Below are 20039 nucleotides of genomic sequence, written 5' to 3'. Positions count from 1 at the left end.
GGTGTATATTTCAGATTCTGTCTGCATATAATCTAATTCATTGCTCTTATTTGATGGTAGAGTAGTGGCAAAATTTGTTCAATGAATGTTTATAAATAAACATTAACACATGTCGCTAGTTGGGAAAACAATCAATTTTTGAGGATTGCAGGGAAACTGTTATGGCTTTATATCTGTTAGAAACTTGGTGCCCCAGGCCAAATGTACATTATGAGCTATTTTCATAGATAACTTGAATACTGCTTTGAGGGGGAAATATTTCAAACAAAATTTGTGATTTGTTGTAGGATTTATTCAATTTTTGTTTGACTAATTATTTTTAGTTTATGGTACAAATGAATATGTAAGACTGTGTCTTACCTCATTTGTTTAAACTAAATTGACAATTCTTTATGGGATATTTGAAAAGGGGCCACAAAACATTAACAATTATTTTTTCTTAAAAAAAAGTCTGAAATAGTTGAGTTTAAGCATTGGGGATTATTGCTTAGCCTGTGGAGGAAAAGGAAACAGAAGAGTATGTCTAGACATTGCAAATGTGAAGGGTCATTATGTCGATGATGATGACCAGCTGAAAAATGGCCCTGACTGGCTCAACAGAAGAAATCAATATTGAATTGAATCAGATGAATAGAAGACTAAGTCCAAACTATAAAGTTTTAAGGCAACAATGTGAACTCTCCCAGGATGATCAAGAATACCTGAGGGCAAAAGAATGCATTCTGTTTTACAAAGAGATCATTTGGGATACTTCACTAATATGTGGCTGTATGTGTATAGTTCAAAATGTAGCATTAGTAAAATGTAACCATGTATGCCCACATCCCCAATATCTATAAAGCCCATTGTTTACCCTTTCTGCCAAGAAGAAACCACTATTCTGAATCTTGGGTTCATCATCCCCATGCTTTGCTTTATAATTTTATCACATATGGATATATACCTAAAATATATATTTAGCTTTTGCCTCTTTTTAAATTCTGTATGAGTGGAATCATATTGCATATATGTTCTATTATTATTCACTATTTTGGAGATTAATTTATTTTCATGTATGTAGCTTCCCCCCCCCATTGTTGCTGTAGTATAGTGTTCTATAGTATGAATATTTCATGATTTATTTACCCCAGAAGTGAGATTGCTAGATCATATAGCAGTTATATTTGTAATTTTTGAGGAACTTCCATGCTTTCTCACATGGTGGCTTATATAGTGCCATTTTATATTCCTACCAACAATGTACGTGATTTCAAATTTCCCCACATTCTTGCCAATGCTTATTTTTTTTTATAATAGCTATCTTAACAGGTGTGAGGTGATATTTCATTGTAGGTTTAATTTGCATGTCCCTGATTAATTAGTAATATTGAGCACCTTTTTATGTACCTGTTGGCCATTTGTATGTCTTCTTTGGAGAAATATCTATTCAAGTCCTTTGTTCATTTTTAAAACTGAGGTATTTGGCTTTTTACTGTTGCATTGTGGTAGTTTCTTATATGCAGGGTGGGGCAAAATTAGGCTTACAGTTGTTTGTATAGAAAATAATACAATAATTAATAAATAATAATACAATAATAAACTTGTGTTTTGCATACTCACAACTGTAAACCTACTTTTGCCCCACTCTGTATTTTTGAGAACAAGCCTTTATCAGATCTATGGTTTGCAAATATTTTCTTTCATTCTGTTTTTTGTCTTTTCTGTTGATTGTTTTCTTGGCTGTGCAGAAGCTTTGTAGTTTGATGTAGTCCCACTTGTCTATATCTTCTTTTATTTCTTGTGCTTGTGGTGTTATATACATGAAATCATTGCCAAAACCAATATCATAAAGCTTTTCCCCTCTGTATTCTTCTTGTAGTTTTATAGTTTCATGTCTTATGCTTAAACCTTTAATCTCTTTTGGGTTGATTTTTGTGTATAATGTAGAGGGCCAATTTCTTTTTCTTTTTTTGTATGTGTACGTGGATGTATGGTTTTGCTAGCACCAGTTGTTTAAGAGACTATCATTTCTCCATTATGCATTCTTGAAGCCTGGACAAAATCAGTTGACCATATATGCATGGGTTTATTTCTGGCCTATCAATTCTGTTCCACTGTACTATTTATCCGTCTTTATGGTAATACCATACTGTTTTGATTGCTGTAGTTTTGTAATATTTTTTAAAATCAGGAAATGTGATGCCTTGACCTTTGTTCATTTTTCTCAAGATTACTTTGATTATTCTGGTGCACTATTTTTAAAAAAGCTTCTTCAGTAATTTTATATGAAGATGGTATTGAAAACCAATGTTCTATACCCTGAACAATACGTGGTATTTTAAATTTTTGCCAGTCTTGCAGATGTAAAAAAAAGAATCTTAATTGTGTGTGGGTGTTTCTTTGTTGTTGTTTTTTTAAGTACTAGTGAGCACGTTTGGAGACATTTGGGACACTTATGGACCATTTGTATTTCCTCTTCTATTAAATGCATGATCCAGTCTTTTGTCCTTTTTTAAAAAAAATTGTGTTGCTTATATTTTTCATCTTGATTTGTATGAGCTCTTAGATGTATTTTAGAATAATAATATTTTGTGGCTTATGTTTTGCAAATGGTTACACGTTTTCTTGTCTTTTGTTTTTCTTCATGGTGTCGTTTCATAAAAGTTATTGCTAATTTTAATTAATTTAATTTATTAGCCTTTTTTTAAGACTGTGTGTTTTTGTGTCTGATTTTAAAAATGTCTTTCTTATCTAAGGTCATATAGGTGTTATTTTATTTTCGTCTGAAAGTTTGAAAGAGGTTGTCATTTACTTTTAAGTCTTTAATCCACCTAGAATTGATTTTTGTGTGGAACAGAATCAATTTCATTTTTTCACATATGAATAACTATTTTTCCAGCATTATTAAAGCATTCATCTGTCCCCTAATTTTTATAATGTTGCATATGTCATGTATCAGGATTATAAGAATGACTGTGTTTAGGAGTGCTTAAATTCTGACCCATGGACCTATTCATCTATCCCTATTCCAATATCATAAATTTATTAATGATTATATAATTATAATAGGATTGATCTGTGACAGGAGAATGACATTCTGGTTGTTCATCAGGGATGTGTCAACCATTATTCTCTCTTTATTCAGCCACATAAATTTTATAATCAGCTTGTCAAGTCCCAACAACAAAAATTCTGTCAGTATTTAATTGGAGTTGCATAAGCAACCTGGACACATTTTGGTATATTGAGATCTTTATGATATTTGATTTTTCCTCTCCTTAAAGATAACATGTTTGTCTTTTTATTTAAATTCTTTTTAAAGACTTCCAAAACCTTTTTTTTTGACAACCCCCTAATTTATCTGTTGTTTCATATTTTGGTTATTTTTTTTAACTTAAGTTAGACATTATTTTTTCTCTTTCATACATTTTTGCTTAGATTTACTCGCATATTTAAGTTATGCATATACCTTCCTTCTTCAATGAGAGAACTTCCTTCTAGAACTATTTTACTTCTTACTGAAATGCATCTTTTAAATGTACCTTTACTGCCTGTGGATTCCTCTAAGACAGTGGTTCTCAACCTGTGGGTCGCGACCCCTTTAGCGGTCGAACGACCCTTTCACAGGGGTCGCCTAAGACCATCCTGCATATCAGATATTTACATTACGATTCATAACAGTAGCAACATTACAGTTATGAAGTAGCAACGAAAATAATTTTATCGTTGGGTCACAACATGAGGAACTGTATTTAAAGGGCCAGAAGGTTGAGAACCACTGCTCTAAGATTTGTATGGTTTCCCGTCCTATGTTTAAGTCCTTTATCCATTTTGAGTTTATTTTTGTGTATGGTGTAAGTTGGTGGTCTAGTTTCATGTTTTTGCATGTATCTGTCCAATTTTCCCAACACCATTTATTGAAGAGACTGTCTTGACTCCATTGTATGCTCTTGCCTCCTTTGTCAAATATTAATTGAGCATAGTGGTTTGGGTCGATTTCTGGGTTCTCTATTCTATTCCATTGGTCTATATGTCTGTTCTTGTGCCAGTACCAGGCAGTTTTGAAAACAGTGGCTTTGTAATATAGCTTGATATCTGGTATTGAGATCCCTCCTACGTTGCTCTTTTTTATCTGGATTGCTGCAGCTATTCGGGGTCTATTTTTATTCCAGATGAATTTTTGGATAGTTCATTCTAGGTCTGTGAAATATGCCGTTGGTATTTTAATGGGGAGTGCATTGAATCTATAGATTGCTTTGGGTAGTATGGATATTTTAATCATGTTGATTCTACCAATCCATGAACACGGAATGGTCTTCCTTCTCTTTATGTCTTCCTCTATCTCTTTTTTCAGTGTCCTGTAGTTTTCTGAGGACAGGTCTTTTACCTCCTTAGTTAAGTTTCTTCCCATGTATCTTAATTTTTTGGGTGCAATGGTAAATGGGTTTGTTTTTTAATCTCACTTTCAGTAAGTTCACTATTGGTGTATAAAAATGCCATAGATTTCTGGGCATTAATTGTGTATCCTGCTACATTGCCGAATCATTTATTAAGTCTAATAATTTTTTGATGGTGTCTTTAGGGTTTTCTATGTACAGTATCATGTCATCTGTGAATAATGACACTTTCATGTCTTCTTTTCCAATTGCGATACTTTTTATTTCTTCTTCATGTCTAATTGCTATGGCTAGCACTTCCAGTACTCTGTCGAACAGGAGTGGTGAAAGTGGGCATCTCTGTCTTGTTCCTGTTCTTAGGTGAAATGGTTTTAGTTTTTGCCCATTGATTATGATGCTGGCTGTGGGTTTGTCATATAGGGCTTTTATTATGTTGAGGTATGATCCCTCTATGCCCACTTTGCTGAGGGTTTTTATCAAGAAAGGGTGTTGGATTTTGTCAAATGCTTTCTCTGCATCAATTGATATGACTATGTGATTTTTATCTCTCAATTTGTTTATGTGATATATCACGTTTATTGATTTGTGGATATTGTACCATTCTTGCGTCCCTGGGATAAATCCTACTTGGTCATGGTGTATGATCTTTCTGATGTAATGCTGTATCTGATTTGCTAGAATTTTGTTGAGGATTTTGGCATCTATGTTCATGAAGGATATTGGCCTGTAATTCTCTTTCTTTGTGTTGTCTTTATCTGTTTTTGGTATTAGGGGATTGCTGGCTTCATAGAATGAGCTTGGAAGTGTTCCTTCCTCTTGAATTTTTTGGAATAGTCTGAGGAGGATAGGTTTTAGTTCTTCTTTGAATGTTTGGTAAAACTCCCCTGTGAAGCCATCTGGCCCCGGGCTTTTGTTTGCTGGAAGCTTTTTGATGACTGCTTCAATTTCCTCCATAGTTATCAGCCTATTGAGATTTTTAGATTCTTCCTGATTGAGTTTTGGAAGGTTGGAATCCACAGGCAGCAAAATCTCAGACATATGCTGAAGCAGTATCTTCACTGATACAGCTCCTAGGGCAATACAAACTAAAGAGAAAATAAACAAATGGGACTACATCAAAATAAAAAGTGTCTGCACAGCAAAAGAAACCATTAGCAAAACAAGAAAGCCCACTGCATGGGAGAACATATTTGCCAATGTTACATCTGATAAGGGTTTACTCTCCAACATTTACAGGGAACTCATACAACTTAACAAAAAATGGACAAGGGACCTTAATAGATACTTTTTGAAAGAGGACATACAGAAGGCCAAGAGACATATGAAAACATGCTCAGTCACTAATCATCTGAGCGATGCAAATAAAAACGATAATGATGTACCATCTCACACCTGTCAGAATGGCTATCACCAACAAATCAACAAATGACAAGTGCTGATGAGGATGCTGAGAGCAAAAGAAACCTTCGTGCACTGCTGGTGGGAATGCAGATTGGTGCAGCCACTATGGAAGACAGTATGGAGTTTCCTCAAAAAGTTAAAAATGGAACTCCCATTTGACCCAGTGATCCCACTTCTAGGAATATATCCCAAGAAACTAGAAACACCAATCAGAAAGGATATATGCACCCCTATGTTCATAGCAGCACAATTCACCATAGCTAAGATTTGGAAACAGCCTAAGTGTCCATCAGCAGAAGAGTGGATTAGAAAACTGTGGTACATCTACACAATGGAATACTACGTTCCTATAAAAAATGCTTTATTTTTTAGTTTTTAATTTATTTTTTCTTTTTATTGAATTTATCGGAGTGATATTAGTTAGTATAATTGTATAGGTTTCTGTTATACAATTCTATAATACATCATCTGTATATTGTACTGTGTTAACCACCTCAAGTCAAGTCTCCATCCATCACCATTTATATCTTCTTTACTCTCCTCCTCCTGCCAATTACCACACTGTTGTCCATGTCCATGAGTTTTTTTTCTCTCTTTTTTTCCCCCCCTAAATCCATCCACTGACAGCCTGCTCTCTAGCTATGGGTCTGTCACTATTTTGCTTGTTAGTTCATTTTGTTCAGGTAGGGCTTAGCTTTGAAAACATCTGTATATAATAAAAGGTGAATATACAAATTGACCGAATGGCAGAATGACCAATATGATGCACGTTGACCACCAGGGGGCAGACGTTCAAAGCAGGAGCTGCCCCCTGGTGCTCAGTGCGCTCCCACAGGGGAGCACTGCTCAACCAGAAGCTGGGCTCATGGCTGGTGAGCGCAGCAGCCCTGCCTCCACAGCAGTCAGATATCCCCCAAAGGCTCCCAGACTGTGACAGGGCATAGGCCAGGCTGAAGGATCCCCCAGAGTGCACAATTTTTGTGTACCAGGCCTCTAGTCTGTATATAATATTTTATAGTAATGCATCTTTGCATTTGTTTGTGGCAGTTAGCATGGTCATAATAAAGTGATATTTAAAGAAAGCAGAGTATAACATAAACAGAATATTGTACACTTATTACCTCTTTTAGCTAATACAAATCTATTATGTATCTGAGAATATCCGTTTGGCCTCTTAAAATGAAAATATGTTTTATGATTTATTTGAAATATGTTAATTTAAAATACAAGAAAGATATATAATTTTTAAAATAATAATAATGTGGGTATTATACTTAGGAATGATATATTACATTTAGACATGGGCATACACATCTCATATGCTATTCAATATTCATAGTGAGTCATTCACTCTATATGTTCTATATTTTTTAATTCTTTAATCATATTAGGGTTAATATGATTTCTGATTTTTATTTTTGAGTATAAAGTGGGACAAACAAAATTGAAGATAATTAGCATCCAGGGAATGCTTTCAATAATTATCTTTACATTAACTGTAAATCATATAAATTACTTCAGTAAGCAATACATTTTTTTCTGCAAATAGGATCATGACTTAAATGGGAGTCAAATTTTTTATGTATAAAGTGGCCACAATTTTTTTTCCTTTCATAATTATAAAAGTTGTAAATATGTCTGCAATTGCCATTAGTCTACTACAGAGCTGGAACACTTTGAATAATTTAATTGAATTTAAAGTAAGAAATGTTTTGATACCATGTGATTTCCCTGACCAAGATTTTTGGCTGTAGAATTTCAAAGAAGGGTTCACCCCAATAGATTTTGCTGGAAAGAATCATCAAACTTGTGACTGAGTGATTGCTGCCAGTTTGAAAGCTTAGAAAATGGATAGGATGCCAATCCTATGAGCAGAGTGGGGCCATTAGGACAAGCTGATAAGAGGGAGGGGACAGAGTGAGGATGAATTTGCCTTTAGATTTGTTCGATTTGAGTTAGTGATGGGACATCTAGGTGGGACTTTCAATTAGAAATATGGAAGTTGAAGGTGGGTAAGAGTGGTGAGGGTTGGAGCTGTTCATTTGACATTATTAGCACTGAGGTGATACTGATCCTTGGAGAGTCGATAAACCTACTAGGGAACTGAGTTAATGTTAAGACTCAGAATGTAGTACAATTTCTTCAGGAAAAGTGTTTTTTTACCTGGGCCAAGTTGAAGATTAAATAGGTAGGAAGGTTTTCTAAAAGGCTGCCTCTTTGCAACACACAATTGTTATATTCCAAGGTTGATTTTTCTCATCCAGGTTTTCAATGCTTGTTTTTTCATATTTATTTATTTTAGATGAGAGAGAGAGAGAGAGAGAGAGAGAGAGAGAGAACATCGATTTGTTGTTCCACTTATTTATTGATCCTTATATGTGCCCTGACCAGGTATGGAATGCGTAACCTTAGCGTATCAGAACAACACTCTAAGCAACTTAGCTACCCAGGCAGGGCTTGTGTGTCTTCCTGTCAATCTTTTTTTTTTTTTTTGAAAGGAGTGGCTCTCTGAAGAGGGCTAGAAAATCTCCCCCTGAATTTTTTGTCTAGCCAAGCAGTATTTTAACATACTCTTAGGGGCTCATGGAGTCTCTTTTAGGAGTTACAAAAATGTTAGGAGTTTCTAACAAAAGGAGAGAATTGTAGCATGACCACCTTACAAGAAATACAATTTGGATAAACTGCAACACAAATTACTTTCAGTCACATGTTGACTTTGGTTTCACAGTGTCAGCAGGTGCATACATGGCCCTTTTAACCTATCATCTGTGTGAGGGCAGGTTCTCTAGTGCTTAACGGGGTGATAATCACGTTGGCAACCAGTATATATTAGCTGAGTAGATGAAACACACAAAAAAGTATAGAACCAGGCCTGGCATCAAAGTTTTTGCTGTTCAACTCAAAACAAAAAAAAACAAGAGCACATGAATGTGATAACAGAAAATTAAATACACTTAATTTAAGAAATATGCCTTAAGGAAGTGTTGAATAACTTACAGTAGTTAAGGGATTGAGTTTTTTGACCAGGTTAAATGGGGGAGGTTTATGTTAAGTTCACAGGGATTTTTGCCAAGACTTTGGGGAAATATTTCTTATCTGGATTTTTAGAAAAATAAAATACTTGTCAACATAAATAAAAATCATACTGTTTTATATGTCTGTTTATGTATCATATAAAATTTTGTATATGTGATATAATATATTTTTTAAAGACTTTAGTAAATAATAAATTTTTTAAAAGAAATATTGGCCCCAATTCATATATGTGGGAGATGATAGACTTAATCATAGTGAGCCTAACTCTGCTCTCCTACTACTAAAAAGACTTAATGAGATATAAGATAAAAAAGAAAGGTTATGTTTTGGCAAGAAGGAAAGGGCATTATGGTTCAATACCTTCACTTAACTAACCTTTAACTATGCAATTAACATTTAAAGGAAATAAAGTTTTGGAAGTGTTATAGAGTAATTGAAGAAATGTAAAAAGTAGTTAAAAGCCCATGGTCTGTTAGGAGAAATTCTTTAGATAACAGTGACAGTTATCAGAAAGTGAATTTGTGATGCATAAAAGGTGAAGAAAAATCTGCTCATTTGGTGACATAGTTACTTCTTTCCCCTTTGTTGTTTTCTTCGTGAATTTCAGCTCATTGACATTTTCAAGGATGAAACTTTCATACTGACCCAGGATTGATCTTTCAAACACAAATCTTGAAATATTTGAAAGAAACTGCTCAGTAGTAACCAGGAGCAGTGGGAGGGAGAAATGGAAGGGAATATTTGCCTATTAACTCTGTTAGAATCTAAGTTGTATTTCAAAAATTATAATTTTTAGCTTGTGCTCTTAGGAACAGCTTTTCCCTTACATTGTAGAGGGTATATGGATTCATCTTTGCTATTTATTTAGAGAATATATGTATATATGTAGTGATAATATCAGTAAGGTACCTAAAGTTAAAAGCTATTTAAAATTTTTGAAGTTCAGAGTCCTGTCCTGGCTGGTGTGGCTCAGTTGGTTGAGCATTGTCGCATGCACTGAGAGGTCGCTGGTTCGATTCCAGGTCAGGGCACATGCCCAGGTTGTGGGCTCAATCCCCAGTAGGGGGCATGCAGGAGGCAGGCAATTGATGTTTCTCTCTTATTGATGTTACTCTCTCCCTCTCCCTTCTTCTCTGTCTTTCAAAAAACAAATCAATAAAAAAAACATATTTTAAAGAAATAAAGTCCAGTTCACATCAGTTCACCTCTATTTTTCTTCCTCTTGCAGGACCTTAACTATTTTCAAAGCCCCTACAGTAGATGTTTCTAGATGTGTCAGGGAATAACTTACACATTCCACGATTTGTGTCAGCTTCCGTGTAGTAGCTGCGGGGTGATTTCCCTCATCTATTTTGAACCCTCTGCTGGAGCTAGTGTGGGGAGAGGGGAAGAGTTTCTTATTGGGCACAGCTGGTGTGTACTGCATCCCTCTAGGTCAGTGGTTCTCAACCTTCTGGCCCTTTCAATACAGTTCCTCATGTTGTGACCCAACCATAAAATTATTTTCGTTGCTACTTCATAACTGTAATGTTGCTACTGTTATGAATCGTAATGCAAATATCTGATATGCAGGATGGTCTTAGGCGACCCCTGTGAAAGGGTCCTTTGACCGCCAAAGGGGTCGCGACCCACAGGTTGAGAACCGCTGCTCTAGGTGCTACAGGTGTGGGGTGTTCTGTGGCAAAGTGTAGAACCGTGTTTCTCCCATCTTCTCCTTTTTAAGCATACTTGATTAGAAGATACCAAAGCAATGCTCATCGCATAGTTTTCCTTTCCACACCACCCAGACATACGATTGTGTGGATAGACCAGGCCTGGAGACACATCCATGAAATAGATTTGCTGCACTCAGAAACACCCAGTCCTTTTCAGAATGCAGGCCTTTTTACTGTCCCCATGCTGATCCTCTGACACACACTGCCCTTCCCTTAGGCAGGAGGTTTCTCTCCTAGGAAGTCCCTTAGTCCCCTGTACAAATACACTTCCCCCTGATTCCTCGGACTGTCCACATTAGTCTCAAACTGTGCCTTGAACATCTACATTTTTTCATTTTCTCTCTTGACATGCTTTTGATTAGTAGCTGAAGGAGAGTAGCGGGAAATGAGTAGCACTATGTCTCTCTCTACATTGTCTTCTTTTTAATCCTCACCTGAGGATATTTTTTCCATTGACTTTTAGAGAGTGGAAGGGAGGGAGGGGGAGAGAGGAAGGTGGGGGGAACATCATGTGAGAGAGACGCATTGATTGATTGCCGCCTCCAAGTGCCCTGACTAGGGCAGAACCAGGGATTGAACCTGCAACCCAGGTATGTGCCCTTTACTAGGAATTGAACCCATGAACCTTTAGTCCGAAGGCCGATGCTCTAACCACTGAGAACCTGGCCAGGGCTCCGTTGTCTTCTTAACCTTCCTCTTCTATTCAGGAATTTATGGGTATGAAAACATATTAATGTCCAATCTTATACAACATCTTTGTCTATAAAGTTTAGTCTGTATGTAAACATTAGGTATATTTAAGCATTGGCTATGATGCCACTTGTAACATGGGATTTTAGAGGTAGCTGACTCACTAAGCACTAAGTAGTGTAATAGTAGCCGGTGTCTGTTACACCTGTGAGATAATGAGTTTCTTTCCAATCCTATTTGCAAATAGAACCTTCTAAGCACTGGCAGTTATATAAGCTTGTGACTCAGCCACAAAATAGTATCCAGAATCACAATACATCTAAGCCCACTAAATGCATTAAATATTTCATAGAGCTGAACAGAGAAAGCAAAGATGTTACCTACAGTGGAGCTTACATCCTGAAGATGAGTCAACAGGTTACCTATAGCTAGAAGAGAAACAAAGTAACAAATTTCACATTCTGAGCTAAAATTTTATTTTCAGCTTGATTCATTCTATGATACAGTTAAAACTTAAAATTGAAACGGAATATTTAAAGTATACAGAATTGATAATTTTTGGTAATTTTAAATAATGTTCCTCATCTTCCTAAGTTAACCAGTAGTAAAAATTAGGCAAGTTGCCAAACTGATTCTTTGTTTTTCTTAATAACATACTTCAGGGGGAAAAAAAACATTAAAAGAGAACAATTTTACAAAACAAGTGAATAATTTACATGTATATTTACCTGTATCAAAAATATTCTGTAAAGATGGAAATAAAGTTTTATTCTATGCAAGATAATGATATTAGTGATACAAAATAATAGATGTTCTTAATTTCCTTGGATTATAGATATGTGTTATTATATCAATATCAGTATTTCTTTTAAGTCAGAGGACATGATATTTTAAATCTTTAGTCTCATTAGTTACACAATGGGTGCATTGAAGGTCTAGAGTAGTGGTTCTCAACCTTGGCTGCACATTAGAATCACCTGGGAATCTTTTTAAAATCCTGATTTCTGGGCCTCATTCTCCGGAGATTCTGTTTCTTTGTTATGGGGTGGAGCCACAACATTAGTAACAAAGAAACAGAATTTCCGGAGGATGAGGCCCAGAAATCAGGATTTTAAAAAGATTCCCAGGTGATTCTAATGTGCAGCCAAGGTTGAGAACCACTAGGCTAGAGCTTAATGGAAATGCAACATTGAGTGAGAGGACATAAGGGATAAATGGAGAGAACAAAAAAGCACTTAGAGTAGAACATGATACCATTGTTTCCCCTGGGACTCATGGTATATGTTGCCTATTCATTTTTTTTAATGTGGAAAAATCTATAACATAAAATTTACCATTTACTCATTTTTGACATTAAGTATATTTACATTGTTGTTCAACCATCATCACTATTTCCAGATGTTTTCATCACCCCAAACAGAAACAATATACTTGTTCAGCAGTTACTCCCAATTTCCCTCTGTCCCCAGGCCCTGGTAACCTCTATTCTACTCTAAGAATTTGTCTCTTTTAGATACCATATGTAGGTGGATTCATGCAATATTTGTCCTTTTGTTTCTATCATCCTTGGTTCATGCATGCTTTGGCATGTATCAAAACTTCATTTTTGGCCGGATAATATCTTTTTGGATATATACCACATTTGATTAATTTATATGTTGGTAGACAAACCTATTATTCTGGCTATTGAATAATGATGATGTGAACATTTGTGCACAAGTATCTGTTTGAGACCCCCAGGAACTGTTTTCAGTTCTTTTTGGTATATACCTAGGGCTGGAATTGTGGGGTCATATGGTAATTGTTAGTTTGTTTTTTTTAATCTTGAGTGTTGAAAAGTAAGTAATTCTCTTTGATTTCTGAGAAACCACCAATATGTAAACACTCTGGTCTTATATATTTATGCCCCCTCCCCTTTGTACTATTGTTTTAATATATTAAATCTTTGTACATTGCATGCTCATCAACATAGATTTAAAATTATTATTTTAAGCATTTGATTTCTAAATTATACAGAAAGAAGTACAGGTGTTATAAACCAAAAGTACAATAACATTGGATTTTATATTTACCTATGTAGTTACCTTTATAATCACTTTTTATTTCTTTTTATGTCTTTGATTTATTGTTTAGTGTTCTTTCATTTCTGCTTATAGGGCCTCCTTTAGTATTTCTTGCAGGACAGACTTGCTAGCAATAAATTATCTGTTTTTAGTTTTATTTTGTTAATTTGGGATTGTCGTAGTTTCTCCTTTATTTTTGAAGGATGGTGTATTTTCTGGATATGGAATTCTTGGTTGAAAGTTTTAATTTTTTTATTTTAGGACTTCAAATACGTTGTTCCCCTACCTTTCGGCTCCCATGGAACAAATTAGATATTAATTTTATTGACAATCCCTTGAATGTAACAATTTATTTCCCTCTTACTGCTTTAAAAATTATTTTTCTTTATTTCTGACCACTTGATTAGAAAGTATCTAGTGTGAACCTGTTGAATATTCTGCTTATAGTTGATGAGCTTCTTGGATGTGTGTATTTAATGTTTCATCAGATTTGGGGATATTTTTTTCTGTCCCTTTCCTTTTTTCCTGGGAATCCTGTGATGCACATGTTTGTATGCTTGATGGTATCCCACCCATCCCTCAGGCTTTATTTTTCTTTATTCTTTTTTCTTTCTGCTCCTCAAACTGGATCCTTTTAATTTCCTTATCTTCACATCACTAATCCTTTCTTCTGTATGCTCCAATCTGCTGTTGAATCCCTTAAGTTAATTTTTCATTTCAGTTACTGTATTTGTCACCTCCAGAATTTCTGTTTGATTTCTTTTTATAACTTCTGTCTTTATTGATATTCTCATTCCATTCACACATGATTTTTCTGATTTCTTTAATTATTTGTGCCTAGTTTCTTTTAGCGCATTGAGTATATTCAATTTAAGACCGTTCATTTAATCTTTTTGACTAGTAACTCCAAAGTCTGAGCTTCTTCAGGGGGAGTTTCTGTCAAATTCTTTTTTTCCTGAGCATAGGCGATTCTTTTCTGGTTGTTTTTTGGTTTTGTTTTGCATACTTTGTAATTTTTGTTGTTGTTAAGAACTGGCATTTGAGTCTATTATAACCTGGAAATCTGATTCTTTCACTCCTTACAGACAGCTTATTTTTATTTGCTAAGGTCTATAGACATTTGTGACTTTTCTAAACACTTTTTGCAAAGTGTACTTTCCTTGTGTGTGGCCACTGAAGTTTGGGTTTTATTATCACTGGTGTCAGCCAGTGATCTGGTAGAGATTTCCTTAAATGTCTGGTTCCAAATTGCAGGGGAATTGTTTCTGTCTATTCAGATCTTCTGATTGATGCCAGTAGTGAAAGCTGCTGCAAACCAAGAGGGTAGAAACCAAGGCAAACATTTTCACTGTTCCTTCAGGGAATTGCCAAGCCAACCAAAACGTATAGCTTCAAATTTTAGAGAACGAGGTCCTCCTGCCTACCCTGGCATCAGCCAGCTCCTGCAGGAACTATCCTCACAGTGATGCTGAGGAATGGAAAATGGTACCTGTTTTGTGCATGTCATTCTCTTAACAGAGAACAGCAGTGACTTTCTTCATGAAACACTTACCTTGTTGTAAATATTCAGCCAGGTGCCAGAGTTCTGAAATAGTTTATTTAAATCACTCTTTCTAGCTCAGTGGTGGCGTTGCTGAAGGACGAATCCCTGGAACTTCCTTCTCTGCCAATCTGTGTCAATCCTTACCTTCTTAATTCTTTGTTTCTTACTTTTTTCCTTTTCATATGTCTTTTGAAATCCCACACAAGTTCCCAATAGGTTGGTTTCAGGCTAATGCAATAATAATTAGAATTGTACCAAAGTCCAAAATAAACCAGGTTGACAAGAATTAATCAATTGTGAGTCTCTTATGAGTCAGACTTTAGCATGCATCAGACTTCATCACTTTGATTGAGTCTTCATTAAAGTGGAATGCATTATGTATTTAAATATAGACATTGTGAATAATGGGAGATTATTTTTACAGGTTTACTGTGGAAAATGATTCCAAATTTTGCCAATTATGAAGAGTGCAGTTGGTTTATTATTGTTGTTGCACATGATTTAATGTCTACATAGTATTTTTGTTAATTATTATCATAGAAAATAAAGCTTAAAAATCATGTTATATATTTAAGACCCTGAAAGTTGGTCAATTTAATGCTATGTGATGTCATTTATTGTTATATGATCTTTTTATTTAACTTTTATATTTAGTGCATAGTAACTATATATATTCACATTAAATTGTAGTTCGGTTTTTTTTTGTTTTGTTAAGTTATTTTAGGAAGAGGGGTGGAAACTAGTACTATAACAGAACCACAATCAGAAATGTATCTACTATTCTATTTTATCACTTTTTATCAAGTTGTTAGTGCATGTTTAATAATTCTAATAAAATACTAAACATTTATACTTTTATTTTTTTTAGAACCTTGTTAAATATCTTCCAGAGCAGAAGGTTCTCAATGAATTAGCGCAGCTGAAGAATGAGTATGATGACCTTTGTGAGCCTGAACAATTTGGAGCTGTGGTACGTATCTAGTAGCCCAAGGGCCCACAAACTCAACTTGGAGGTAACACTTATCAGAAAGAGTGAAAAGAAAGTTCAATTGTGGACTTTTGTTTTACTATATAGCTACATAATTAATATAATATTGGCTATCAGGCAAAAAAACAACCAAAAAAACAAACAAACAACCCTCCTTGTTTGTTATTTGTCATGGCATTGAAAAATAAAGAAATTAATATTTATTTTCTTTAAACATTTAATTATTTTAATTGTTTCTAGAGAGAAGAAGGAAGAGAATGAGAGAGAGAAATGTAGATGTGATAGAAAAACACAGATCAGTTGCCTCCTATACGGAACCCAAGCAACCCAACCGGGGAATCCAACCTGGTTATGTGCCCTGACTGGGAATCAAACCTGCAACCATTTGTCTATGGGACAATGCTCCAACCAACTGAGCCACACTGGACAGGAATTAATATTTGTATCTTATCAAATATTTCAAAATATCTCATAAGAACTACTCCATACCAGTTCTGCTATTTAATTAGTATATGAAAAATAGTATATGTATAATTATATTGGATATTTATTTTCTATTTGGATCTTAATGATAGAATTTTGCACCCCCCCCCAATTTAGGCTAATAAAAAGGGTACTTAATTACATAATTAACAACATTCTGGACTTTTTTGTGATGGTATATATTATGTCAGAAAAAGCACAAGAATTTTTAGATTTCCTATAGAGTGTCATTAATTCACTAAAGGTTTTAAATACACTGTTTCAAGTGGAAAAAGAATCTCCTAAATACACATCATGCTTTAGTGAGGTTAAATCACTATTGAAATGTATTATGTTTACTTATCCCCTCTTTATTTTAAGGGGTACAAATGATGGCTAGGTATACATTATGTATTAAAGAATACAGTTATATGTTTTAAGTACTCCCCAAATATGCTATTCAAATAATTGCCACCAAAAAAGGTAGAAAAAAGGGCATAATGATTTATTTAATTTCTCAGAGGAAGAGCTGTTTTTGATTTAGATGCACAATACAAGTTTGTTGGCTATAGGATTAAGCAGTTCTAGTACAGCTGCCAGCTTTCCCCGGCTCCCTGAACAGTTTCCATCTGTCTGCGAAGACTTCAAATTACCATCAGACCTAATAGCCCAACACAGTGTCAGCTTCATCCAAAATATTTTATAACCCTTTTAATAGTCATATATCTGAATTGATCCGATTTGGTACTTTGCAATTTAAAAATCCTGTTTAAAGTCTCAATGTGATAGATGGGACAGGGAATGTTCCTTTTGAACATGTGCATTAACTGCTTGCCCTTATTTAGAGTTTATTAATTCTCAGATATGGTATTGCATACACTGATCTAGGAGGATTCTTTCAAATCCTTGGAAAGCAAATCAGGACTGTATATTTGGGATGGGATAGAACATGTAAATGTGCCTGAGGAAGATATTTCTCTCATTTTTGATTTAGGTAAATTAATCTGACCTGGCTAAATATTATTTATTAAATAGCAGCACTTTAGTGCAGTATTAAATGCTGAAGTTTTCTAGACCAAAGTTCATACTTAAAACCTAAGCTGCTTGAATTCTTATTGTAATTGAAGCTAGGCTGTGTACCATCTGAGAATTCAGCTGTGTCAGATGGTGATGAGTTTTACAGTAGGTACACTACACAATTTCTCTGAAGCCATTTTTTTTCTGAATGTAGTTTATCTTGGAAGATGTATTAGTTTTCCAAGCAAGTCCTTCAAGAGGCATATCCTTGGTACCACACTGCTAAAATGAAGTTTGGGGACATAAAAAGCAATATACCTTCTGAACTTAAAGCAAAATAGAAAATGGAAGAGATTTCTTGTTTATGCACCTAACCGCAAATAATCATCGTGCTGTGTACACGAAGTCACCTGGTCCTCTTATTTACTCTCCCCATGCATAGCTACATGTCTGGAGGGAAAAACGTCAAGGACATTACAAAGTAGTTTGTGCTATGGGAATTTTCTAAGGCAGTATCAATCAGTATTTGCCAAATAAAGTCTAGATCATCTATATATATAAAAAGCCAGTGACCCGAATGCAGTAACAACTGGTTGCTCTGACGCCCACTGTGGCCAGCAAACCAGCCCTATCAGGGGTGGGGCCAGCTGGCCAACCCCTCATGGCCCTTCCCCCAGCCAGCCCTGCCCCTGATAGGCCCCCACCACCCTGATCGGCCCACAGCCCCTCCCTCCAGCTGGCCCACCCCTGATTGCCCCCCTTACACCAATAGGGGGGAGGGCCAGCTGGCAAACCTCCTGCAGCCCCTCCTCTTGCCCGGCTCCATCCCAGATTGGCCCTCCTACCCCAATCAGGGGCAGGGCTGGCAGACCAACTGCCTGAGGCCACTCCCCCTGGCCGGCACCATCCCCAATGGGCCCCCACCACCCCATCAGCCCGTGGCCCCTCCCCCCAGCCATCTCTGCCCTCAATCAACCCCCCCCCCCCACCCCAGTTGGGAGTGGGGCTGGCTTGCCAACCTCCCATGGCCCCTCCCCTGGCTGCCGACCCCCGATAGACCCTCCCACCCCATTTGGAGGAGGGGCCGGCTGGCCTACCATGCATGAATTCGTGCACTGGGCCTCTAGTCTTATATATTGTAAAGGGTATTTGAGATAATATTATGCTTCAGTCTTTTAAGCATATATGCTTGGCAGTGATTAGGACAAGTCTTATATACAATAGACAACTGATAAATGCTTATTAAATTGAATTATAGGACAATTATTAAACCCAAGAGGAAGCCTGAGATTGAAAATAGCATATTTTAGATCTATAAAAGTGAAAATTATGTTAAAATATATTTCTCCTGGTCTGTGCCAAAATTCAATTCACTTCTGTGTGGCTATACCCAAATACCCTTTAACCATCCAATTTGATCAAAAACCTACATTTTGGACAACTTTGGAAATGTGTAGAATCATCTGCACTAATGAGAAGAGAGGCTTTTGATCTCTTCCCCCATGAAAGCGATTAGTGTAGTCTTCTTAAAATCTCTAGTCATTTTACGACATCTGTATCAAAAACCTTCAGTGTCCCCCAAAATTTACAGAATAAAACCCACGCTCCTTAGCATTCTCATCCCACCTCTTACTCTCTGGCTTTATATCTCCCTGTTCTCGTTGGTGCACTCAGTGAATTGGTGTCTTTATGACATTTTAGCTTTTACCTCAGCAGGGCTCTCATTGCCATTTCAGCAGTTATTTTACTTGTTTCTATTCAGTGGTCTTTCATTTTTTATAGCAGCTCTATCATTTCTTACCTGCCCTCCTCAAGTCTTCTCCCTCCCCTCCGCATTCTTTTCACTTACTACAAGCAACCTAACCTCTTCCGTGCACTTTGGCTTCAGAGCCTCCAATATCTCTTCTCCCTACAATGTTGTCTCTACCTATGATGTCTTTTATTGACTTACTAGAGGCCCAGTGCATGAAATTTGCACACAAGTAGGGTCCCTAGCAGATGCTGGCTGCTGGCTGGGGCCTCCCATCCCAGGCTGCCAGCTGCCAGCTGGGGCCTTCCTTCATCCTGTGCCGCCCCCTGGTGGTCAGCACAATGTCCTAGCGAGTGATCAAACTCCAGGTCAGTTGAACTCCAGAGGGGACACTTTGCATAGGGCTTTTATATATATAGATTCTCTGTCAAACCTCAGAAAGAGGGATATTTTATTTACTGTGACTACTATTGTTGTTATTAGTGATAGAAACAAAATGTATTGAGGAGTTAGTGTAAGAGACCATGCTAAGCAAATTTCGCATAGCATCTCACGACTTCCTCACAACACTATGAGATTCGTACTATTATTAACTCCACATTATGGATGATGAAACAAGCCAAGTAAGGCTGCGAAGCTTGTCCAAGGTTACACAGTAAGTAGTAGATTCGTAATTCAAACCTAGGAATCCTGACTTCATAGACAGAGCTTTTAACCCCTGTGCTGTACTGGTGTTTGTGTGTGTCATTTGTGCATGTGTGTGAGTTGCTCTGCTAAGTGCTAATTTCTTTATCTCTGCTTGGGGCATTATTATCCCCTGACTACTTTAGTTCTCTTGTTCTGTTGCCTGTTCAGTTTTTCAGTTTCCACCCTACTCTTCTCTCCAGAAAAAAAAAATATATTCTTCAGTCACTCAGAATCTGAAAATGAATGAATCGATAGCTGGATAGATGTTTGAATAAAAATCCTTCATTGGCCCCAACGGTCCCTGATACCTA

General features: G+C 36.2%; 1 protein-coding gene across 3 annotated transcripts in view; it reads left to right on the top strand.

The window, feature by feature from the left end:
• Positions 1 to 20039, top strand: part of DIAPH2 (diaphanous related formin 2) — a 906095-nt gene that overhangs the window by 413380 nt on the left and 472676 nt on the right. For all 3 annotated transcript variants that reach the window (XM_023750473.1, XM_023750472.1, XM_014452154.2), the window contains one exon: positions 15693 to 15794. In XM_023750473.1, coding sequence (XP_023606241.1) covers positions 15693 to 15794 — 102 coding nt within the window. The remainder of the gene's footprint in view (positions 1 to 15692; positions 15795 to 20039) is intronic.

Source organism: Myotis lucifugus, unplaced genomic scaffold (genome assembly GCF_000147115.1).
Source record: "Myotis lucifugus unplaced genomic scaffold, Myoluc2.0 scaffold_13, whole genome shotgun sequence".
NCBI lineage: Eukaryota > Metazoa > Chordata > Mammalia > Chiroptera > Vespertilionidae > Myotis > Myotis lucifugus.
The sequence above is the reverse complement of the archived record's forward strand: the minus strand, read 5'-3'. Positions and strand labels throughout refer to the sequence as shown.